The following is a 25,052-nucleotide window of genomic DNA, read 5'->3' as shown; positions in this document are numbered from 1 at the left end:
TAGTCCTGGCACCAAACTCAGTTCATTGGGACAAAGTAGAGAATTAACAGCACCTAGTAAGGGTCAGGCACTGAGTGTGGCCCTTCATATCCCTTGTCTTTGGGAATCTCCTCCTTGAGGAATGATTCTCAAGGATCCTAACGAAACCCAGACTTAGAGCAGCTAACTCGGTTTTCCAGGACATCCCCACCTTAATGTTAAACTGTCTTAGGAGAAGGGGCCAGGAGTATGTGAAAACGACCTGGGGACAAGGTGGTAGGAAGAGGGGAGGGCAGTGAGGCGTGTAGGAGGAACTAGGGAGAAACTGTGGAGGGTGGGTACTGAACTTGGCAGAAAACACGTGATGTGCTATCTTGAAATATTCACAGAAGCACCGTGATACAGCTGGTGGGGGGGCATAGCCTTTGGAACTGGGTAGACAGATTTGGTTTGCATCTTGTTTCTAGGCTTACCCACTAAGTGAGCCTGCTGCACACCTTTCTGTCACTATTTTAGAAAAACATAGATTAGCAGACCCCTACCTCATGGGGCTGTGATAGCTCTAAGCTCAGGTCACCTGGCACATATCACTTAGCAGGTGGTAGTTTCATTAATAACATGGTGTCAGAGTGAAGTTGGCAAACTTTTTCCTTAACAGGCCATATGATAAGTAGTACGGGCATGTAGGGCTGCTGTTTGTAAAAAACTGAGTGTAGCTGTGTTCCAATAAAACTTTATTTGTGGACCCTAAAATCGAACGACATGATTTTCACCTGTCTTCAGTAATTATCTTTTTTAATCTTTTCAACAATTTAATAATGTAAAACATTCTTTTTTCTTAAAAGATTTTATTTATTTATTAGAGAGAGAGAGAGCACAAACAAGGGGAGGGGCAGAGGGAGAGAGAGAGAATCTCAAGCAGGATCCACTCCCAGCACAGAGCCCGACACAGGGCTCAATCTCACGACCTGAGATCATGACCTGAGCCGAAATCGAGAGTGGGACACCTAACCCACTGAGCCACGCAGGTGCCCCATAATGTAAAACATTAGTAAGCTCACTGGCTATACACAAACAGGCAGCAGGGTCACACTTGGTCCCAGGCTATGGTTTGCCGACCCCTGTGTCAGAGGAAATCCTACAACCTACAGAGACCAAGAAATCCCAACCTATCATGCAACTAATTTTTCCTCCCTGTAGAGAGCCAACCATAGCTTCTGTTTGCAGGAGTCTCCAGCACTGGGCTACTTGAAGGAAAACAACAGAATTATCTGTGCGTTTGCATACATGTATGTATAGGAGAGTATGTGTGTGTGTATCTATATGAATATGTACATAAATATCCATTTGTCCCTCATAATTTGTATTTTGGGAATGTTTTATGATACATAACATCAGTATAATAGTACATCTATGCTATGGAATGAATTCTGTTCCCCAAAATTCATATGTTGAAGGCCTAAGCCGCAATGTGATAATATTTGGAGGTGGGACGTTTGGTACTTAATTAGGTCATGAGTGCCCTTAGGAGAAGAAACAAAAGCTCTCTCACGTGTGTGCTCTCTCTTTCTCTGCCATGTTCACACGGCAAGATGGCCATCTGCCAGCCAGGAAGAGAATCCTCATTAAGAACCAAATCAGCCAGCACCTTGATCTTGGACTTCCTAGCTTCTAAAACTGTGAGAAATAAATTTCTGTTGTTTAAGCCACGTAGTCTGTGATATTTTGTTAAAGCAGCCCCAGATGACTAATATAATCTATAATTTAGAGAAATATGTATATGAGGAGTATATGTTCAAAACTTTCTGCCCCCAATAAGGGTATCAGAACAACAAGAGCTGAGGCATGAAGGCGGGGGGTGGGGCGGAGAAGAGCTGAGGCAAGTTCTATGTTTCTTCTCAGAAACAGGGTACCAGCTGCAATAAAGAACAAATAATAACAGGAATCTAATCATGAGTAAACATCCCAGCCACAAATTCAGTGTGAGAGAGATTTTACAAAATAAGTGGCCTATATATACTCTTCAAAGGGCAAGTTCACGAAACACAAAGAAAGTCTGAGATCTGAGAAGACTACAGAGACAGGACAACCCCAAGCAATGTGCAATCAAGTATCTGGATCCTGAACCAGAAAAAAAGGAAAAGAAAAAAACCGACCTTAAAATGTGTTGTTTGCATATAAAGGACATTAGTGGGATAACGGACTAAATTCGAGTGAGGTCAATAGATTAGATAATAGCACTGTCTCTATGTTAATTTTCTGCTGTTGATGGTTGTATTATGCTTATGTAAAACCAAGATGGTGTCTGATGTCACCAATAGGACCTGAATTTCTGCCCTGGGTTAAGAAAAAAAGCAAAACACTCCCCATCCCCCCTAGCAGGGACCCCTTTAGTGGCCTGGTCACAGGCAACCTCTCTACCCTTGGTGCACACCAAGTGTCACAGGACTGGAGGCAGAAGGACATATCTGGGCACAGACATACCTGGACATCTGATACCTAGCAAGGTGATACTTGGCCCTACAAATGATTAGGATTAAACAGGAGTAGAAAAAGGTTGCCCAGTCTGTCCCTTGATGCCCTGTCTTTTCATATCAACACTAGTGAAAGAATCCAAATAGATCCTGTCCAGAAAAAGAAGATACCCCACCCCTGACCCCCACCCTCCACCCTCCACCAAGATAAATGTCAAATCAAGACCACAGAGATGATCTCACAGCCTCTCCCATCCCTGTGGTTCCCAGTTTGCTGATTCTGGCCTCATCACCATGGCCAGGTCCTTCCTGGGAAGCCAGCATCTCTTAAGAGTAGCAATGTGTGTGTTTTTTTTTTTTTTTTTAAGATTTTATTTATTTATTTGAGAGAGAGAGAATGAGAGATAGAGAGCACGAGAGGGAAGAGGGTCAGAGGGAGGAGCAGACTCCCCGCCGAGCAGGGAGCCCGATGTGGGACTCGATCCCGGGACTCCGGGATCATGACCTGAGCCGAAGGCAGTCGCTTAATCAACTGAGCCACCCAGGCGCCCCAAGAGTAGCAATGTTTTAATGCTGTTGGCCCTGCAGACAAGACGTTAGAAACTGTTGATTCAAATGAACAGACAGAAGAGCCGAATTTTAGTTTCCCATCTGTGAGCTGTGGCTATAGCAGGTGACAAGATCTAAGACCATCCCCACTTCCCCTGCACTGAGAAGGTGCTCACCGGTTGCCGTATCATTCCCAAAACCCTGACATGAAAATGACCTGCTAATTGGGTCCCCAGTGCCTCCATCATAAATAGATATTACAACTGGCAGGGTAATTAGCAAGCTTCTGCTGCCAAGACAACCACCTTTTCTTCCCCCACCGATGAAGAAGCTGTCCTCCCCGACCTTAAGTTTCAAATCCTAAATATTTTCAGATGGAAGGTCTGCTCAATCAGAGAAATCAAAGGAGCAGTTAATTCCAAATCCGTATTAGAGCAAAGCAAAGCAAAAATAAATAAATACAAAGGAAGGAAATTCCGTAAAAAGCAAGCCATATTAATAATTTTCCTTTGTCTCAACTACCCAGAAAATGCATGCTAGGGATCAAAAGCCCAGTAAGGGTCTCAAATTTTCATCTTCTGTGATTACTGATTTAAGGGTCCTACAGGCAGGTAGCAGTACCTGGCACATAGTAGGTCCCTAACAAATGACACAGGTTTGGGAGAAACGAAGGTCTCCAAGAGTCTTCTGTATTGACCAAAGGAGATCTTGGATCATCCTTCCTCTCCTGAGAATTAAGCTTTCCGCTGAATAAAAAATGTTTTAATATATTTCACGATATGATTCTAATATTGCTTTTTTTTTTTAAACGTTCCAACAACCCACCAAAAGACCACAGACCAACAACTTAATGGTCAGTCATTAGTTATGACTGGGTGTTGGGGTTACAGATGATGATATTCTCCTCTATGTGCTTTTATGAATTCCCCTATTTTCTACAATGAACATTTGTTACACTTCAATAGAAAACATTACAAAAACCAGGGAGATTAAAGTAACATTCCCATTCAAAGGCAAAGAGCAGTCTCCAAACTCCAAAGGTGTGGGAAATCAGCCGGGGGGCGGGGTGGGGGAGGGTCTTGCTGCAGAGCAAATTCCCGCTCCATCAGTCTGGGGCAGGGCCGAGGTCCTGCATTTCCAACAAGCTCTCCTGTGATCGCTAGACAAACCCAATGGTGCTTTGATTGCCAAGGATCTACAAAACACCAGCACAACTCAGATGACAACCATCCCAGCTGTAAAAAAGAGGAGGACCACGAGGCCTGTATCAAAGCAGGGCAGCATCGGCAACGCCTTACGCTGGAAAATTAACGCGTTTGGGGCCCCATCCGGAAAGAGGAAAGAGACACGAAGCAAAACAAAACTGAACTTTACTTGAAGGTACAGTGCTCTGCTGGAAGCGCACATGTCTTTGTAGTTAAAAACAAAATGAAATTGCTTCTTATTGATTTTAATTTAGGTTGGAACATTTGCTGTCCAATAATGCGAGCAGAGAAAACTGTGAGCAGGGACAAGATATGATAAGAGAGAGCTCTGGAGGCCATCAGACACTCTGCTGACCTCTGGTCTAAGCTGTAGTTACAACATGATAGACAGGGTGGGAGGTGCGGACAAAATACACATCCGGACTCACAGCTCTGCATTAATCTCATCCTCCAGGGTCTCTTACCATTATGGACTTTTTATTATTTTTTTTTAATTCCGCCTCTAAATGTTATTCAATTAAGTTTTACTCATTTCCTTACAGATCCTTTGGATTCTCATTTACAAAAATCAAAAGAAGCAGTTAAGGCTAAGTGTTATCAGCATGTCTCCTCGAGAGAAGCTGTCCCCAGCACCAAAATAAAACGCTTTGAATTCCTGGAGATAAAAAGCTCAAAACGAATGAACTCAAAAAAAGCGAAATGGAGGGATGAAGCCGTTATTAAAGGACTATTGCGGGACGGCCAGGGAGATGGTTCCTGTCCTTCTCAATACACCTGGTTACCAACCCCGTTATGTATTTCCGGCTGACGCTGGTGCCCTTTGATTGAAAAGGACCAAAATCAACCCTTGGTTAACACAGGCGGAAAAAAGAATGTATTGAAAGGATTTGGGACATCTCAAAGAATCCAATCAACAGCCAAACAATCCAGCTTCTGAAAGGGCAAGGATCAGGGCAGCTCTGGGAATTCAGACAGCAGGAACGAAGAGAGATGTCAGCATTCTTGTGTCACTTGCCTTCCATATTTCTCCTTCCAATTCCAGGGAGAAAAGGTATGACCATGACCGACCTCGCCTGGGTTTTGTGCCAGCCTCAAAGAGGGATGGATAGAGCCCCCCGATCAGCAGAAGGTCCTGGAGGGATCATTACCCCAAGAGTAGCAAGGATGCTAAGAGCAAAAAAGGGTGAAGGGATGCCGGGCAGGCAAAATCAAGAGTGCAGTAATAATAATGACCATAGCCAAGTGCTTGCAGGGGACAGGGCCTTAATTCTAAAAATGTCAAGCTTATATGATCATGACCATTATCCCATCTTATGGATGAGGAAATCGGGGACTAAGGACACCAAGCTAGCCCAGGACGAAGCAAGAAAACACGACAGTCTCAGTGTACAAGGCCATGGGAGAAAGTCTCTCCCTGGGAAATTTTACAGACTCCACAATCAAGTCCGAGTGCCTCTGCCTGGCAGTCAGGGGCCAGCCAATGCATCCAACATTGGCTCCCACGCCTCTCAAATCTCCACAGGGTCCATCTGCAAGCAGACGGTCACTCGTGGCTTTCTGCCATGAGGAAGCAGCTAAGATAAAGGCAGACACGGGTCCATGTCCCAGAACGGCATGACTCTGCTCTTGGAATACGCCCATTCACCCACGAGTCAACCCGCCTTAACAGAATCATTCCTGTCTCTGCTCACTAGGTCCCCCTCCTTCCTGTGCACACAGACAGTATCAGCCAGCCTTTCAGAGGCTTAGAGAGCACGTATCTTTCTCATCTCTCTATTGCTCCCAAACACTCAGGGACTGAATCAGTATTTCACCATTTTATCATATCTTCAGCCCCAAACAGCTAGGCAAACTGTTTTATGGGCCTTTACCTTATTTTCCCAATTCACACACATTTTTAGAACCCCCATAAACATGAAGCAAAGTGCTACACACACAGGCGTTTTCACTATTATTTGATTTGAATCCATTCCTTTCCTTGCCATAATGTACAAGAGGATACCCTCCCTTTGTAGGTACAAATCATGACATCCCACTGGACAGCTCAGACATTCATTTCAGTCTATAGATTGGAAATAGCAAAGTGAAGATGTCAACAGCCACACCCAACAGTGAACCTGGTCATCTTTCCCTTCCCAGCATCTCAAGAGACCCAAGAGTGTATGGTTAAATTCAACACTGATCCCACTCTTGTCGAACACAGGCAAAGGCTCCCTGGGTTCAAATTACACTGCCTTCTAGCTGCGTTCACTACCCTGGCTAAACTGTTCAAGCTCTCATCCTCTCCATGCCCTGCCAGGGAAGCAGTTATCTATCTCAAGAGCCATGCCAAGATAAGAAACAATGTACTGAGGGACGCCTGGGTGGCTCAGTCGTTAAGCGTCTGCCTTCGGCTCAGGTCATGATCCCAGGGTCCTGGGATGGAGTCCCACAGCGGGCTCCTTGCTCAGTGAGGAGCCTGCTTCTCCCTCTGCCTCTACTGCTCCCCTTGCTTGTGCTCTCTCTCTCTCTCTGACAAATAAATAAATAAAAATCTTAAAAAAAAAATAATGTATTGAAAACAACTTATCACTTTGGCCACTCATGTTGCTATCCTTATAATTTGTATCATTTATATACTATATATCTCTATATATTTATTTATTTATATATCTAGCATGCCCGGCCAAAAAACTTAAAAGGATCCAGCAACTGCCAAGATGAAGCAGCAACTCTAGGTTCTCTCATTTACTCCTTGCCCCTTTTGCTCACTGCTTTCCCCTCCCACATTCTTGCAGCCACATACTCTCAAATAGGCGAGCACAAATCTAACATCACAAGCGACAAAGAGCCCCATACCACGTGCAGGCTGTACTCACAAATGACTCAAACACAGAGTTTGGGAACAGAGGAAAAACAACCCTTGCAAACCCTTTCTGTTCCAAGGAGGGCTTCAGTTATAGGGAGAAAGACAACTGATTTGACCTTGCTTCTCACCCTTGAGCTTTCCCCGCTTGCCATCTGATTAGCTAGTGTCTGGAACTAATTAACAGGTGTGGCGAGAAAGAAAGAAGAAAACAAACCTTGGCAACTTTCTCCCAGGGAACTGATGGCTTTAGATTTACAACAGCTTCTCCAGGAAGGAACTAGAAGAGAACTCAGTGAGGTGGGTTCATTATTCAAAGAATGTCCACCTACCTATTCCGCCTTTAGAAGTACCCACCACCAAGTAAGTAAAGTCAAAAATGCATCCCCGATTACCTGGTTGCTTTCTTGGCTATAGATGATGCCAAAAATATTGACAAAATACCTGAGTGGACTGAGCCCCAAAGCCTTAGAAAAGTCAGAATGAGAATGTCTGCGGGCTAGGCTCTGAGACTAAGAGAGCAAGAAGGAAACAGAAATATTTTCCCTCCATCAAAGACATTACTTCTCTGGAACTACTCGGAATCCTCCAGGAACTGTACAAATCACACAGTACCTTGCAAACATGCCTTCAGCGGTTGAAAGGTATAATTATATCCTGTTATCCAAGGTAATTTACCACGAGCTCCTGAAAGGTTTCTACAGCCAAAAGAAAATAATAATCTTTAAGTCCTTTGACTTTATTCTGGGCCACAGGAATAAAACACACTTACCCAGTAAGGCTTTTTTTCCTTATTTTCATTAACATACATATCATTTATTGAGTTTAAAATGCATTCTAGCATTTCATCAACGTTAGTTAGTCAGAAGTCAGAATACACACAAAGACTTGACCCTACCCCATATATCCCTATGTTGGCCAAGTGCGAAAGAATTAAGACAACTGTTCAAGTTAGCCTTCAGTCCTCGCTCACCTGGCCTTTTGCCTTTTCAGAATGAACCCGGAGTTCAACCCAGTGAGTGCAATTCACAAGAAGTGCAAAGCCAATTATCTATTAATAGAAGCCCGTGTTGTTCGGAAGAAGATTTCTGGCTTTGAAGTCAAGAGACTTGGATCCCCACCTTCAAAGGTATCTGATGCTGGGCAAGTATCTTAACTAAGCAGAATTTCTACTTGCACACCTGAGAAATGCAAGGATTTCGAATAGGGTGTGTCTGGCCCCTAGCGTGGCCCACCTGCTCATAGTAGGTGCTCAACCAACAGCAGTGAATGTTAGCCATGCCACACTATAAAAACACCTGGAGAAGGAGGAATAGCCAAATTTCCAGATACCCTCACTCTCCCTTGCAAGCAAGCATGGCTTGGGAGGGAGGTGTTCTTTCTAGAAATCAGGGCTTAGAGCAGAAAACACTATTCAGGAGTATAAAACTCCCAGACCGAGTCAAAGACCAAGAGGGAAGCAACTGACAGAGCAGCAGACACAGGTGATCACAGGAAACCTAAAAACGGAGGTGCCCTGATAATCTGGCAACAGAAACACTAAAGCTCTGTGTGGACAGAAAGGCCTGGAGGACCATGCTCCTTTACGAGTCACTCAAATCTGGCTATGCCAAAGAGAACAAGAAAGTCCTTGGAGAACTCCTTTTCTTGCCCTTTCCACGTGGGCATGCACAGCTGCTCTCCCCACCCCTCCCCCCTAGGTGTCCACGGCCAACTCAGGGTGCGTCCTGAGGACCTGCTAATGCTCCTTCAACACTCTAACTTGAGGACTTCAACATCCTTGTTTATCCCTCCTAAAAGAACTTAGAACTGAAAGCCAGATTCTTATCACCTGCACCAAACAAAGGGCATGTGTCCACCTTGTCAAACATTCCCTGTGAAGGAAGCATTCCCAACCAGACCCTGAAAAATAATTCAATAGGGATGGGTCTTCCCAGCCAACTAGCCACTTCCTTCCAGCATCGGCCACCCTTGCCCAAGTTCCTGACCTGCAGATGGGCACTGATACACAGGACCCAATGCTAGAAACCCTTTCTAGGCGGACCTGAGCTGTCCAAGAAAAGGGTGTTCCTCTCTCGCATTTTCCCCATCTCCCACTTCATAATTAAGTAGCAGGTTGGCAAGTTCAGAATATTTACTCTGCTTGGAAGAGCCTCCTATTTTCATATTCTGTTGGAGAAAGAAACCAAACATCTTAAGAGGAGTATGGACAGCTCTACACTCCATAGATGCACCTGCTCCAACTCACCGAATCCACAGCTGTGTTAACGCCTGGACCAATGCTGACAGCCTGCAGTCCAGCACGTGGATCTGCTATGAACTTGGCTATTAACTAGAGATGGGAACTTGGGCCTCAATAAAACCAAATACACAGGAGAACAAAAGCAAGGGCCCAGGGTGCTGCATGAGGAAACATTCCACAGCCTCCTCCCACCAGGCAGGAGCGAACAGGCACTGGGATGGATTAGCACTCTTGACAACCCCACAACCAGCTTGCAAGTCTGAAGATCTCCGAGGCCCATTCTGCCTTTCAAACTGCTGAGCACAAACTCAGTCAGAATGCTCAAGGTCTTTCACGCTGTCCTGCATGTCCAGGGCAGCAGAAGTTGGCGTTTTAAAAGCATGCAGGTCGGCTCTGCAACCCTCCACAGATCCCACAATGCATCATCAACTGGAACCAGAAGATGGAGAAACCAAAGCCAGGAACTCTGCCAAATGCCCACTCAGGAGCTAGTAAAATAACAATAATGGCTGTTATTTTCAAATGCTTACTATCTGCCAGGGCCTGTGTCAACTGCCTTACACCGCTTTCCTCATTTAGTCCTTCAACAACCTCACAGAGCAGGGACTGTTACCCCATTTCACAGATGGGCAGACAAGCCCACATGGCTGAATGACTTCAACTCACTATCCTGATACCCAGACTAGTGCCTGCTAGGGACAGCGCTTTCCAGGAGGCAAGCCCTTCCACCAGTGACAGGAGTCTCCTGGCCCTATGTGTTAAAAAGATACGGTAGGGGAAGAGAGGTGATTTGTCACACCAGGGGCCAGCTGGGAAATGCTCTTCTGGAAGGCGAGATAAGCCTGGAAAGAGAACTCTAAACCCTTGCTACCAGATAAAACTACAATACAAAAGAGGAATGCAAGCCACATATGTAATTTTAAGTTTTATGGTAGTCACATCACATGAAACGGTAAAAAGAAACAGGCGATATAAATTTTAATGATACATTCCACTTAACCCAATATATTGAGAATATTATCATTTCAATAGACAATCAATGTAAAATTGTAATGAGCTATTTTACATACTTTTTCCATATGTCTTTGAAACCCAGTGTGCATTTTACACTTAAAGCACATCTCAGGGGCGCCTGGGTGGCTCAGTCGGTTAAGCATCCGCCTTCAGCTCAGATCACGATCCCAGGGTCCTGGGATCAAGTCCCGCGTCGGGCTCCCTGCTCAGCGGGGAGTCGGCTTCTCCCTCTCCCTCCCCCTGGCCGTCCCCCGTTCCTCCACTCATGCTCTCTCGCTTTCTCTCTCTCTCAAATAAATAAATAAAATCTTAAAAAAAAAAAAGCACATCTCAATTCAGACAAGCCACATTTTGGGTGTTCAATAGTTTTATGTAGCCAGTGGCTACTATAGCAGACAGAGGGGACCTTCAGGGGGAAAAATTCATATCCAGGGAACAAATACAGGATTACTTGACGTCCTCCAAGTACTTGGTGTATTACCAAATACCAAAGAGTTATCCGATGTCACTTCACAGAAGAATCCCTTTCACCTTCTATCCCTGCTGTCCAATTTTGGTAGCAAAAATAACCCTGATCAGGGGACCACACAAATTTTGAGAAACAAGCTACCTAAAGGCAACAATGAATTTATTCAGAGTAAATACAAGACACTTTACCAGATGTAAACAACAGGGGGAAAGAATCCATTTAGTCAGTCACACTTTTAAAGACTGCTGTCACCAAGCCCATACTTAACACTTACTTAAATAGCTAAGAATTCAGAAAGGTGTCACTCTGGAATACAAACAGTCCTACAGGAGCCTTAATCTGATGCAAAACCTCTGGGCTTTGAAGAAAGGAAAAATAAGCAACCAATTTTAAGTCCCTAAACCTGCATTAGTAAAGCTCACCAGTTAGCCTATGATGTAACCACCACCAAGAGATTGGATTTTTTTCCCCTTGAATAAATGAACGTGAGTCAAATCAATGTCATGGATCAGGAAGCCTTTGCACATGATACCTGCTATTGATACCTGCTCTTTCAGGTCAATTGCAAAATAGCTCCATGGCTTAAAAATCGCCCCTATAGCAGCAAGACTATAAAAGCCCCTTGGAAATGCTTTTCCTTATGCTATCTTCTAAGGCTGGCTAAATGTCTCAGAATAGCAGCGATGGCACAAAAGTCCTCTCCAGGCCAACTCTTGACAAAGAATTTCAAGACCCAGTTCAGGTGTCAGCAGGAAAGAGCTTGGGGATCAATAAGCAATGTCTGTCAAGGCTAGGGCAATGAGGACCTTCACCTCAAATGCCAATTTCTAATTCCTGTGTAGAAAAACTGCAAAATAACACCGGGGCAAGAAGGAGACAAACACACACGAACACACACATGCTATAGACTTCCACAGACTATTTCCATCTGTGTGTGTACCAGGTAAGACGGGCTCCACGTTAACAGACATATATACATCCTACCCACATAGATAATTTCGGTTATGAGATGCCAAGGGTAACTGTAAACCTGTTCCTTCAAGCTGGGGGCATACAGGGCAAATGGAAACCTAATAGCCATCTTTGGTAAATCTCTGTCAATAGAAAATGTTCCCGAGTAGCACATGCACCTTAATTTATCCACCACCTACTCTGTTAGCAGCAAAGGAACATGACACCATCTAGAAAGCCAAGTTCAAATTCTGATTCGGCCGTTTCATTAACTGTGGGATCTCCGCTCTCCCTGAGGGCCATCTCTCTCACCTCTTCATGGGGTGGCAGGGCATTAACTAAGAGCCTATTTATGCAAGCATTTCTTATAGATTTTATTAAAAACAGCTAGGCACCATTTATAATGCCCTGTGTACCTAATGCTTTTCTGGTGCTTTGCACTCACAGTCTCACTGCATCCTCAAAAGGACTCTAGGAGGTTCAACGCTTATTTATTTTACAGATGAGAAAACTAATTTAAGTGACTGGCCCAGGTAAGTAAAGCAGAAAGCCAGGATTCGCGAAGTTGGGCCAGTTACTTAAGTTGATGGACAGACCTGTGCAATTCAAAGCCCATGAGCTTGCCAGTGGCCTGTTTCACCAGAATCCACCTGTCTCAAGTCTCATTTCCTCAAAACTGTTAAAGGTCCCAAGGCACGTTAAGAATTATTTCTTCAGGGGCGCCTGGGTGGCTCAGATGGTTAGGCGTCTGCCTTCGGCTCGGGTCATGATCTCCAGGTCCTGGGATAGAGCCCCATGTCGGGCTCCCAGCTCGGTGGGGAGTCTGCTTCTCCCTCTCTCCTCTCCCCTTGTTTGTGCTCTCTCGTCTCTCCCTCTCTCAAATGAATAAAAAAAAACTTAAAAAAAAATTATTTCTGCAGACTCCTTTGTTTCTCTGGCCAGAGTGCTTACCATTTCCCCCCACATTCTCCAGAAATCAGTTTTTCCTCCACTTGGCATCCGAGTGAAAGCGGAAACCTCAAGAACCAGCAGCTCCCCTTTGCCTCGGTCACTGAGAAGCTTCTCTTTTCAAAAGCACATCCTAAAAAAAGGTCCCGAAAGAACTCTTAATGCCAGTGTTTACCCACCCTCTATCACAAGAAATAATTTCAGCAGCTTCTGCACAAGCTGATCAGTCAAGAAAATGAGGGGCTGATGCCTAAAACTGTCAAGTGATTGTCCTTACCCTCCACACGGCCTTTGCACACATGTAAGCAGAGAAAATGACTAGTTTGAGAAAACAAATGGATGGAAGAATAAAATAGGGTGGGCGTCGACTAGCAATGTGTTCTAGAAAACTCAGCTTCTGTCTAGCCAACATTTGGAACCACCATGCTGCACCAGTGAGTCTCTGTCTCATCAAGGCCATTCGACAAGGTTGTCAACCAATACTTTTCAAGCAAGCAAAAATGATCAGTTCAGGCAAGCCCTTTTCCTAGACCAACCCGCCCAAAGCCATTACCAGGTAATAGATCAACATTCATCTTCAGGCTCTATGGTCAGCTCAAGCAAGCTCTGCTGTCCTCTAGATACCTCATGTCACTAGGACTAGAACAACTGAAGCAGAAATGAGGTTGCCTACTCCTCTGGAATCAACCCTTTAACACCTAGGGTACTATGGATGGAAATGAATACCAGTTCATCAGAATGCAGCCTAAGTTATTCCACAGAGAAGGAAAAAAAAAAAGTTTGTGACCATCAAAACATAACCCTGCTGCCCCTTAAGACATTCGACTCTAATTAGAATTTATTTTGTTTCCAGCAAAAGATACCTCAGTGGCGAGCAACAGAAGGTGCAAATTTAGCTTCTCTCTCTTTAAAAGATGGGACTTCAAACACCATGACAATATATACACTCTGAATTCTTTTAAGGAAGAAGCTAACCTTGGATGTCGTATCTCTAATGATGATACAATCTACAAATGTGAGATTTCTGGAAACCATACACAATGATATCAATGTCTTATAAAATGTTCTCTTAAGTGTTTTAGGGAGCATTCATTCTATCAGTCCTCAAATATGACTAACACCACCTAGATACTGAAGACAGAGCAGACGGAAGGAGGAATGACATCCTGGTCTCAAAGAGCGAACAGCCTACGTAGGCTCTGAATCATATATGAGGAATTCATGTGAATATGCCATATACTAGAATGGCCACTTAAGGAAATGTGCTGGAAGGAGGGCAAAGAAATCAAATCCTCCATCTGTCTATGCCAAAAGCTGGCCACTTTACTTCATTCAAAGTCTAGGTTCTCCTATGTTGTTGGAAAAATTAAAGTGGGATATTTCTATCATATATTAATCCATGCATGGGTATCATACGCAAAAAAAAAAATTATGGCTCAAGGACGTTATGTGAAAAACATCTTTGGCAAGGGACCCACTAAAACGACATCTGCACTATTAATGGACTCGGATCCTTCTATATTGGTCACCATCCTCTTTAACCACCTCTACTCTCCACCACCATCATCCCCTTCCTGGATAGTTGGGTAACAAGAAAGTGACCAAGACAGCTAGTTCTTAAATGATACATTTTTTAAACAACTTTTTTTAAAAATTGAATAAGCCAACAGCAATTTAGATCAGCAAGAGAAGTCACCATGTTACTGTAAAATACCCAAGCAGCAGGCCACTTACAGAGCAAAAAAAGGACACAACCAGGAGAGCTGAGCTCCAGCTTTCATTGGCCAGACTGATAGGAACGAAGTCATTCCATCAGCCAGGGATGGTCTTCCTTGCAGTAACACAGATGCATACATCTACATTTACATACAACCAATCCAGAGAAGACAAAACCTCAAACAGACAGTAACAAAAAAATCTTTCCCTCAAGCAGAAACAGAAATCTCCCACAGGCAGATGGCAAACACCTCCAGGGACCAGCTGAGTGTTGTAAATAACCTCTGCGGGCCAGGTGAACGCCCCATCTCAGAGGGCAGCCATTACTGAATTCAAGCTTACTGCTGTTGCCAAGCAAGGACACAGGCCCTAGGTTGCAATACCTTCCCATTTTTCAGGAGTAACCCAGACTTCTATGGGAAGCCACCATGAAGACAGGAGTTTTGGTCACCACTATCCCCACCCCCCAGGGCCTAGAACAGCACCTGGCACACTGTAAGTTCTCAGGATACACTTTTTGATGGCATAAATGCAAAATGCCCCAATTTTTTAATTTCATTTTTTTTCTTTTCAACACACTATGGCCAAAACAGTATGGCCAGATGCCCCCTGCAGAACTCCAGATAACCCGAATGACTGGCCTGTCTCCGTTTCTGTTTTCCAGAGTAAGATCCAGAACCAACTTTGTGTTCTCTTTTTAAGACAAAGAATCCTGCCCCCCCACCGACCCAACCCCAATCACAAATCACGTTCATTTTAAAGGCCATACATAACTTGATTGGCATGAACAAGCCTCCATTTTTTTCCCTGAACTCCTGGAGAAATAAGGTTTAATGTTTAAAAAAAAAAAAACAGTTTATAGGCATTCCATTAACCAAGATCCACTCACCACCTTGTTTGCTACTCCCTCGGGATACTCTGTCACAAGGTTAGCAACATAATCAAAGGGTTCATAGACAGAGCCTTAGGAAGCGAGCTCTCAGAGGAAAGTTAAGCAGTACATCTCAGAAATCACAGCATCATATGCAGTGAGCATTTGACTTGCATACTACAGAAGGCCACGACCTCCCCAACTGCCCAGCCTGGCATCAACAATCCCTAAAATTCCAGACAAATCTCAGAAGCCATTTAGTTAAGGGTGTGTTGGGGGGAAAAACTCCAAAGAAACAGAGGGTGTTGCCTAGATCCCACAGCTGGCTTGGCTGGCTCCCGTGGCTAGTTCTAAACTGCAGAGGAAAAATCCAGAACCTAAATCATCTCTTGCCCCCAGGTATAACTCCCTCGGACCTTCTCCTGCAGTCAAAAAAGGAAACAACCAGGATAGCTGAGCTCCAGAGCCTGCAGCCCGCACTTAAATGATATATGGGAGAGTAATAATACCACAGTGTTAGAACATAACCTTATTTGATGCCCCAAACAAAAGTTCTCAAATTATAGACTATACTGGATCACTCTGAAGAGGAATCAAAAAAACTTACCGCCAACAAACTCCCTCTGTCCACAGTTATTATCACCTTATTGAGAAGCTAAAGTAATTTGCTGAAAGGTCATCTCTTCAATGAAACCAAATAAAGTCCTATACTAATTGCATTATTTCCTTATTTATGTGTGGCAAATACAGGAAGACACCTTTACTTCACCCAGTGTTTATGGTCCTCGCTTATATGGGAAAATAAGGAGGGCAAAATACACCAGGCTGGGTCTGTCTCTTAATTGGCCTTCCTATGTAATTTGGAGAAACAGTTTTCAAACAAACACAACCAGTCTGAAATTCAAAATTATCCTGACAGATGATTAAGAGAGACATATTCTAGCCACCCCCCACTTACTACAGGGTGATACCCTGGATAAAGGACAACTTCGCTCAGCTTTAGTTACTTCATCCTAAAGCAAATATATTCAGTTTCTACTTCCAGGTAGATCAAAGGTACATAAAAAGCTTAGGCACAGGGGCACCTGGGCGGCTCAGGTCAAGATTCCAGGGTCCTGGGATCAAGTCCCACATCGGGCTCCCTCAGCAGGGAGTCTGCTTCTCCCTCTGCCTATCCCCCTGCTCATGCTCTCTCCCTCTCTCTCTCAAATAAATAAATAAAATCTTTAAAAAAAAAAGCTTAGGCACAGTGCCTGGATAATGGCAAGCACTTGGTGAGTGTGAGCTAGTATAACCATTGTTCCCATTTTATAGATTAAAAAACTGAGGCCCATTTGCCCAAGGAAACACTGCTGTAATAGAACAAGAATTTCAGCCTAAGCCTCTGGGGTCCTAGAGTGGTTCCTGAAGAAGAGATATATCTATCTCAACCTCCCAGACCACCAACACCACTCAGCCCCACTTCCACAAGATGTTGGGTAATTTGCCCAAGGCAGCCCAACTACCAAGTACCACAGCCAAGAGCACAGGTAGCTCTCGGCCTCCACACTTGCTGAATGGAAACACTTCAGGAAAAGTGAATTAAAAAAAAAAAAAGTGGAAAAGAAATCATTTATAAATAACAATTGCTTTGTAAATAAATCCAATGTGTGACTAACTCTACCCTTGCGAAAAGTCAATGACATTTCCTCACTGATCTGGCCTGTGCTTTCATATTTGGTATATTATTTATGGCTGTGTCCTCTATCCAAACTATTCCAAATTGATGCATTTATCTGATTTAAGTGTACTGTGGAGTTTACAAGGCTGCAGTGTGGTTAAGAATTCAACTACCTCTTGGATCATACAACCAGTGTGAATTCCTCAAAAGTATACCCATTGCAATATCAATCCACAAACCTGTTTCGCTCTCCTCGTTTAGAAAAATACTATCGCAGACCCAAAAATAAGATCAGTTGTCCTATTTTCTTACATGGAAGTGTTACATATTCCATGAACTATGCTTTCATTTCTTCTTTTTTAGTTGCTAGATTTTAGCAGCCAACTGTGTCACTTTGCCACAAGCCCCAAAATAGCTAAGTCGAGTGGCTGAAAATCGCATTTTGTTGTTTGGCCAGAAAACCATCATGCTGATTTCAGTCTGCAATAAATTGATTCGAGGGCAGAAGCTATGCACGGTGTGGGGCTCTCTCCTGCATGCTCTGCAAGCCTGAAGCCATGAAGACATGGAGACAGGGACGTGCCTGTGTTCCAAGGGCCATACGAGTACAAAATAAAAGCAATACCCAAATGGTACGGTTTGCTCCCCAACAGCAGCACAAAATTAAAAGCCAGAAATTACAGTAACAGGCACACTCATCCTCCTGGGTTACAACACAGTCCAGAAGGCCTGAGAAGAATCAGCATCCCAGGGTGCAGGACCAAGCAGCTCTTTCTACAAAGGATAACACCTTGGAGATTCACGTGGCACCTTTTAAACCTGAGGAAAACATTTTTCCCATTTAAAGTTGGGGACATGGAGACCCTCCTTTGCGATGTGAGCGAGGAGGTCTCTCAGACTTTGTTGAGGCTTTCTCATTTAAACCTCAAAAACTAACCATTTCACTATTTTCACATGGGATATCCTCCTGCTAGTCCTTCTAACTCCTCGCCCTCAACAGCAAAACCAGGTCCAAAACCCATCGCGCAAGTTTATGTAAATACTTCTTAAATGTTTTTGTTTTTACATACAGTTGTCCTTTTCGGCTCTAGTCTCCTCTTCCCGTACACTCCTCTTCAAATCTCTTTAGTACACGTAAAATAAAAATGGCTAATGTACTGAGCACTTACTGTTGACCATGCAAAGTTCTCAGTCCTTTAGCATGCAATCTTGCTCAAGCCCCGCAAAGACCTTAGGAGTCGGGGTACTATTGCTGTGCCACTTCACAGAGAAAGAGGAAAAAAGGGCACAGAGAAGTTAAGTAACTTGTCTAAGGCAGCACAGCTGCCCGCAAGACCATAATATTACATACTTCAATATATTCAGTACAATTCTCCATAGCTACCTGGCTTAAAAACAAAAACAGAAAGTATTAACAAGTTTCAGGCTCCTACAAGACTTTTCCTTGCAGTGACCCTCAAAAGAAGCAAAGTTCTCCCTCAATGTGAAAGTTGCCTCCCACACCCAGTACAGCAGGAACACCACCCAATTCAGCTAGAGGGGCTTCAAAAAGAGAAGCCGGCCACATCTCCAACCTGGTCCACTGTCATTCCTCCATGTAACCCTAAAAGCACTTTTTTACAATGTTTTTGAAAAGAAGCTTACCAAGCACTATATTCATAAAATCTTTGAACCTGTAGAGGCCTGGCAAGCCATCTCATACAGGTTATATATTTTTTCCTGTCAAAACACCAAATATTCTGCTACGAACGATACCAGGTAAAATGGCCCCTCCAAGTACAGGTGTCCCTATAGAAGCACACAGTGGCACAGGGAGCCCTCTAGCTACTTCAAGCAATCTTACACAGCTCTCTTACAAACCTCCCATCCTCTTCAGAATGGGAGCAAGCCACAAACGTATCTGTTATAGATCTCAATCATCAGTCCTCAAAATGAAACTCACCTACATTACTTCCAGATTTATTTTTTTTTTAAAGAGACATTAACAATTCCATGGTCTTGGAAACTGGAGACAAAGAGGAATTGTAGGAAAAAGCAGGGAGGTAAACAAAGGGTTTTTAAAACACATGTCCTTTTTGGATTTTTTTTTTTTTTTTTTGGTTACAATTCCTCATAAACACAACCCTGCCCTCTGGAACCCCCCCAAAAAAGTCAAAACAAAGACACAGATAACCCTTTACCTTACAAATGTGCCTCTGATCTTTTAAGTGCACAGAAAATCGCCATAGTCCGGCATTCAGTTCTTTACAAGCAAGATGGTCATTCCCATTTCTCAGGCAGGGAATCCAAAGTACCTGATCTTTTCATCGTTTGCAAATACTTAGTAAGGACTTAATGGGTGCCCAAGCAACCTCATTCGGGGACAAACTCCATAAGCAACTCCCACTGCCTGTTGGGGGCAGGCTCTTCTCAACTGAACATTTCTTTTCTTTCCACGAAGCCCTATACAGTACTTAGTAGCTTTGCCTAAAATGACCTCTGCTAGGAGCCAGGCACACCTCCTTGGCCTCCCTCATATTATTAGATATACAGGCCTTTTATTCTCCACACATACAGCCAAAAATGTAGTTTCAGTGATTACCACTTATCGCCTGATAGTGGTCAACCTGTACCAAAGCACATCAAGGGCTTATTGGGGAGGGAAGGGGGTAGAGAATCAAGAATTTCTGAGATAACTTCAGATAACTTCAGAAGTTTTGCTTTATGAAATGTGGCCACATGAAGATACGCCCCAGGATGAAAATGTTAATCATAATTTTTATATTCTTGCAATTCAGAATGTACACCCATCTTATAAGCTTTACCTGCTTAGAAATACCACTGCATTATCCTGCATGCTATGCAAATAAAATATTGAATGGAAATTCAGATAAAAAAAACATAAAAGGAAAGAGGTGAAGCAACAAAGCATTAGCAACATTTGCTGTCTTCACCTAGGTAAGGTTAATGGTAAGTGTCCAGCTGTCCTTTTAGTTAAGAAGTTTCCAGAAAAACAAGGGAGGGAGGAAGATGGGGGGGTGGTCTGAATTAACAACTGCTATGGGGCATTTTTAATGATCTTACATGAACGGCAGAAGTCCATTCCAACTGGTACACCAATATATAACTGATTATACCACATTAACTTGGGAGTTTTTCAGAACACAAAGATGAACGTGAAAGGGGTTTTGTTTTGTTTTACTATCCCTGCACTGCTTCATGTAAACGATATAATCTTTTACTCGGTGAAAACAAGTCCATAATTAAGGGGAGATGCTTCACTATTGGATAGATCTTTTTCTCTTTTCAGCCAACCTTTCCTTAACCTTTCTGCCTCCAGCAACAGCAACTTCCCATTTCTAAAGAGTCCTGATAGGTGTATTTGTATTAATGTTCTAACTTCATCAGCTCTGTAAGAGGAACACTGTTTAGACGGAAACATGAAAAGACTGTATACCACAAAGGGACGAAGCTTCAAGACTGGACAAAGATTCTTCATGTTGGAACAGAATATCTCACGTGGGGGTTAGGGTGTGGGGGGACATGCATGATTTCTCACTCCATCCCTAAAGAGTAAGACTGCTGGTTTTTGAACATTACTTTTGCATTTTTCTAAGAAGGCCATATAGAATGTCCATCAGGAATAAGCATGTACATGCAAATGCACCAAGAGACGCTGGAGAGAGATTCACCAGACATCAATCATGGATCCTCTGATTCTGACACATCCAAAGTACACAGCAAAGCTTATCCATCTGAAGTGTTTCCAATGTCAGCCTCCTAGATGTAATGTAATTATGGTACAAACATACCAGAATCAAAGAGAACGGTTTCACTGAGGATGGAAAGAAGAAATCAATTAAAAAAAAATTTTTTTTTACGTTTCTGCTGAATAGCTTACAAATGTAAAATACATAAAATGTTAACCCTCTCAAGTGCCGTATTTTATATCCTGTTGCCGGCACTTAGACTCCCAATGATTAGATACATATGCCAAATGCTTAAAAGAAGTATGCATAAGATTTGCTTTAAACTAAGCAGGTGTTAGGGAGGGTGGCGGTGGACAGAAAAGGTTGAGTTCATAACTGCTGTAAGTGGGTAGGGGGATCCATAGGGATCCATTATATTTTCCTATTTTCATAAATCTTTCTGTAAGAGTATTTTTTTAAAAGATGTAGGAAAAGAATGGTACTATGCACTGAAATATGTTTGATAACACTTCTGCTCTGAAAAGTGGAAATACCACTCTAAACACTAACCGAGATGCGGGTCCCACACCTGCCATATACTGTACTGTTGTTGGGAGACTAAAAGCCACTGTTTCCGACTAGCTGGGGAAAGATCCACGGCAGGGCTGTTTCCAAAACCCTCCCAAATTACAGATATCCTGTATCCTGAACAAGAGTTGAGAACAAATCTAACTTCGGTCATCCCGAGAGAAAACAAACAAAATAACGAGGGATTTGGGGTAAGACCTCACAAGGAGGACCCTAATCCAACACCAGAAGCATCTTTATCCGTCGTGCCAACCAGATAAAGGCTTCCGAGGTTACAGAGGGCAAGAAGGGGGGGGTCCCAAAGCCAACGCAGGCCCCCACCGGGTTCCGAGCGGGCCAGGAGCAGCAGAGCCCAGCGGAGGCCGCCTCCTCGCTCCAGGGCGCACCCGCAGCTCCCGAGCCTCGGAACCCGGCCGCGTGCGCCGGGTCCCCGCTCCCACCGCCGCCCCACCGCACCCAGAAGGCCGAGCCGGACCAGTGGAGGTGGTAGGAGCCCAACCAGTGGCTCAGGGGCGCCCCCTGAGGTCCAGCGGCGTCGCGGCACCTTGGAAAAACGGAAAGCCGGCTCTGACATTTTTAACTTTGCCTGGTTCCAAAGGCTGCTCGCTGTGCCCTCTCCGGAGGCACTTTTCCGAACCACAGACCCTCTTCCCCGTGCCTCACACCACTGCCCCTTCCCTTTCCGACACCCTTAGGCTCCGAGGCGAGGGAATGTGCTATTTACCTCGCAGCGTGGGCACGAAAAGAAAATGTGGAAGATGAAAACTGTCCAAGCCCCACGAAGGCGGTATCACTGGAGGTCCCATTTTGGATTTCAAGCTTCCTGAGACATCAGGGAAAAGAAAACCACGGCCAACCCACTGGCTGCATACCCGAGCTAAGGATAACGCCAGACATGGAATTAGAAATTCCTCTTATTTCGCAAGGCTGCTCTCCTGCTGCCTCCCCCTGCCCCCATTAAAGCGTGACCCTTACAAAGCTCGACCCCACTGTGCACCTGAGCCCACTCAGCCGGCAAGTCCACGGCAAAGAAAGTCTAGAAGGAGCAACAGTCTTTTAAGGGACAGAGGGCATTTTTTAAAAGGGAAATGTCCACGCCGCCCCCAGCCCCGTGGAAGCAGGACCCTGGTAGGCAAACCGCAGGCCTCAGGGTTAGTGTGGGCACACGTCCTCGCTAGCCATCCGAGCTGGGTTCCTGGGCAGTGGCAGGAGCTCCCTGCGGCTCCGAGGGCAGGAGGATGCGCAGAGGGGAAAGGGGGTGCCGTAGAAAAGACTGTGCTTTGCCTCTCTGCTCGAGGCCACCCCTGTGCCTGCAAAAGGGACACTCGCTGCCACTCCCCAAGCAGGTCCCCGAGGGCAGCGAGAGCGCCCGCGCCCTGTTGCAGGGCGCACGATGGAGCTGGGGGGCCCGCTGCACCAAAACCTTGCGCTCAGGCCGCTCGGGGACAGGCGGCTGTGACCAGAGAGAGCAGAAACATCAGGGCACGTTCCTTTTTTTTCGTTCAGATAACCCCCACCTCTGGGTAGCCAAGAGTTAATGGATGAGAGGGCAGAAAAACTGGGGGGTTCTCTATCCCTAGGACAACGAGATGAAAAAGCGAATCACCCCCTTCTTCCCACCCGTTCCCCAGGCTAGGGCAGAGGACGTGGCCTCCACTCCAGGGGAGGGTGCTGGACAGACTCAAAGGAGCTCAGAGGTGTAGGTGTAGGTGTAGGTGTAGCTGTAGCGGGGGGGGGGGGGGGGCGACGAGGGAGGGGGGCGGCTGGTCTCTGCCCTTCCGGAGGGGAGAGGAAAGAGGGTCGGCCAGTGGAGGGCTGGTAGTGGAGGGTCGCCGAGCCGCACACCGCTACGTGTGGTGATGTATTATCGTCACCAATGGCCAATACCGTTCCCATCTTAACCCGGCCATAAAGGACCGGGTCTAGGTCGGCCAGCCACGAACAGCCTGTAAAAGGGCAAAGATGAAGGTAGGCAGGGCATGCGAGACGAGAAAAAAATCCGCCCCGGCGCGAACAGCAACCCAGCCGCCGACCACCCCCGCCCCCAGCGCCCCTACTGGAGCAACCCCGCGGAGCAGAGTTGCAGGGTAAAAGGGGCCGCGGGCCGGAGCTGGGGGAGCCACGATCTCCCTAAACCGCCTGCTCCCAGCTCCGCCCGGCCCCCGCGCCCGTGAAGGCTGCCTCGCTCCAGCACCGAAGGGCAGCCCCGCGTCCCAGCCCCGAGCGGGGGTCGTCCCTCGCCCCGGACACGAGTACGCAGGCTGCTCCCAACATCCCAATCCTCCACGGTCAGCCTCCAGCTTCCAACCTCTTAACACCCTCTCCAAATGGTCGGGAAGCAGCAAAGCAAGTCCCCCTTCCTTCCGAGCTCCTTCAATCCTGTCGGGGGCGAGAGGCGCACCCTGGGCCCCCCAAATCTAGAACCATCCTCCCCTGGCCCCAGTCTCTTCAACCGCCCCAGAGCTCTGGCTCTCCCGAACGGTGACGGATCAGCAAAGCGAGCTTTTCTTCCTACTCGGGCTCCCCCAGACCCCCCCAAAACCTGAGCGAGAGCAGACCCTTACGGCCCCTGTCCCCCTTTCCCGGCCAGCCCCTGCTTCCACCCACACCAACCATCAGCCTCTCTAAACGCCGCCAGAACCAGCGGAGCGGATCCCTCTCTCCTCCCCGTCTGCCCGGCCCCCCTTCACCCTCTCTGGGGTCCCCGGGACGGGCGCCCGAGCTCCGTGCCGCGGAGACAACTCCGCATCCCCCGCGCGCGCCGGCCAGGGCCGGGTCCCCTCAGCGGCCGGCACTCACCGGGGAAGCACACGACATAATGGAGCACGGAACTGGTGATTTTCAGGAACAAAATCCACCAACACGGTTCCAGTAACCTCCGCATGTCCGAAAACGCACATCGAAAAGAAGAAGGCAGGGGGGTAAACTTGTTGAATAAGTTCTTGTCTCCGTGTGAGCCTCCGCTAAACCCTGGCTCTTCCCCTGCTCGCCCGCTCTACGGGCCCCCCGCGCTCGGCGGCCCGAGTCCCCCTGGAATCCGGGAAGCCGCCGAGCGCCCCCCGGAAAAATCTCAAAAAGTGACCGGGAACGCGGAGCCACGCTGGGGACGATCCTCGGTGGAGAAGGGCTGCTTTCCGTTCAAAAAAGAGCAAGCCGAGCGAGCAGGGCGAGGAATCGGCGGGCGGCGACGATGCCCGGGGCCCGGGGCAGGCAGGGACCGCAAGCGGCGGCGGCGAGCAGCCGAAGATCCCCAACTTGAGTCGGCGGCGCAGCGCAGCCCGAGAGCCGGCGGGCGGCGGTGGGGCTGAGCGCGGCGCGGCGTCTTCGGGCTTCAAGCAGGCAGCTCCTTCCAGGGCCCGGGGAAGGAAGGAGGCATGTTTGCGAGCGGGGAAGGGGAGGGGAGAGGCGGGGGGAGCGAAGAGCCCCCCCAAAATAGAAACGGCCGGAGGAAACGGAGGAAAACACAAAGGATCTCAGAGGGGCGCTGGGGCGAGGGCGCCTTCAGTCCATGCTCCTGAAAGTTGTGGCTCCAGCGCAGGCTGGGGAGGAACGAGGAGCGCGGGGCTGGAAACTGGCCATGCCTCCATACAGGAAGTAACATGTGAGCATGGATCCTGGCAGAGACTTTAAAGCCGGCGAGCGAGCGAGCGAGCGAGCAGGGGGCGCGCGGCGGCGCGCGAGCAGGGGCGCGCGGCGGGCACGGGGGCGCGCCGCCGGGGCTGCGGGCCGCGGGAGCGCGCTCACCGCGCTCTTAAAGCAGCCGCGCTCGGCTCCAGCCTCCGAGGGGTCTCAAAGCCGGCTTCTCCCCGCGCGTGGCCCGCGAGATTGCGGGCTCGGCTGAGGCAGTTTGAGGGCTGGGGACGGCTCTGGCCG

At 46.5% G+C, this 25,052-nt stretch overlaps 1 protein-coding gene across 5 annotated transcripts in view; it reads right to left on the bottom strand.

The window, feature by feature from the left end:
- Nucleotides 1–24,805, bottom strand: part of PTPRG (protein tyrosine phosphatase receptor type G) — a 699,320-nt gene extending 674,515 nt beyond the window's left edge. For 2 of the 5 annotated variants that reach the window (XM_027587463.2, XM_027587464.2), the window contains exon 1: nt 23,979–24,805. In XM_027587463.2, the coding sequence (XP_027443264.1) occupies nt 23,979–24,063 (85 nt within the window). In that variant the 5' untranslated portion in view covers nt 24,064–24,805. The remainder of the gene's footprint in view (nt 1–23,978) is intronic. The other 3 variants (XM_027587465.2, XM_027587466.2, XM_027587467.2) reach the window with 2 other exon arrangements.
- Between the last annotated feature and the right edge of the window lie 247 nt (nt 24,806–25,052).

The sequence above is a fragment of the Zalophus californianus genome, chromosome 1 (genome assembly GCF_009762305.2).
Source record: "Zalophus californianus isolate mZalCal1 chromosome 1, mZalCal1.pri.v2, whole genome shotgun sequence".
Classification (NCBI taxonomy): domain Eukaryota; kingdom Metazoa; phylum Chordata; class Mammalia; order Carnivora; family Otariidae; genus Zalophus; species Zalophus californianus.
The sequence above is the reverse complement of the archived record's forward strand: the minus strand, read 5'-3'. Positions and strand labels throughout refer to the sequence as shown.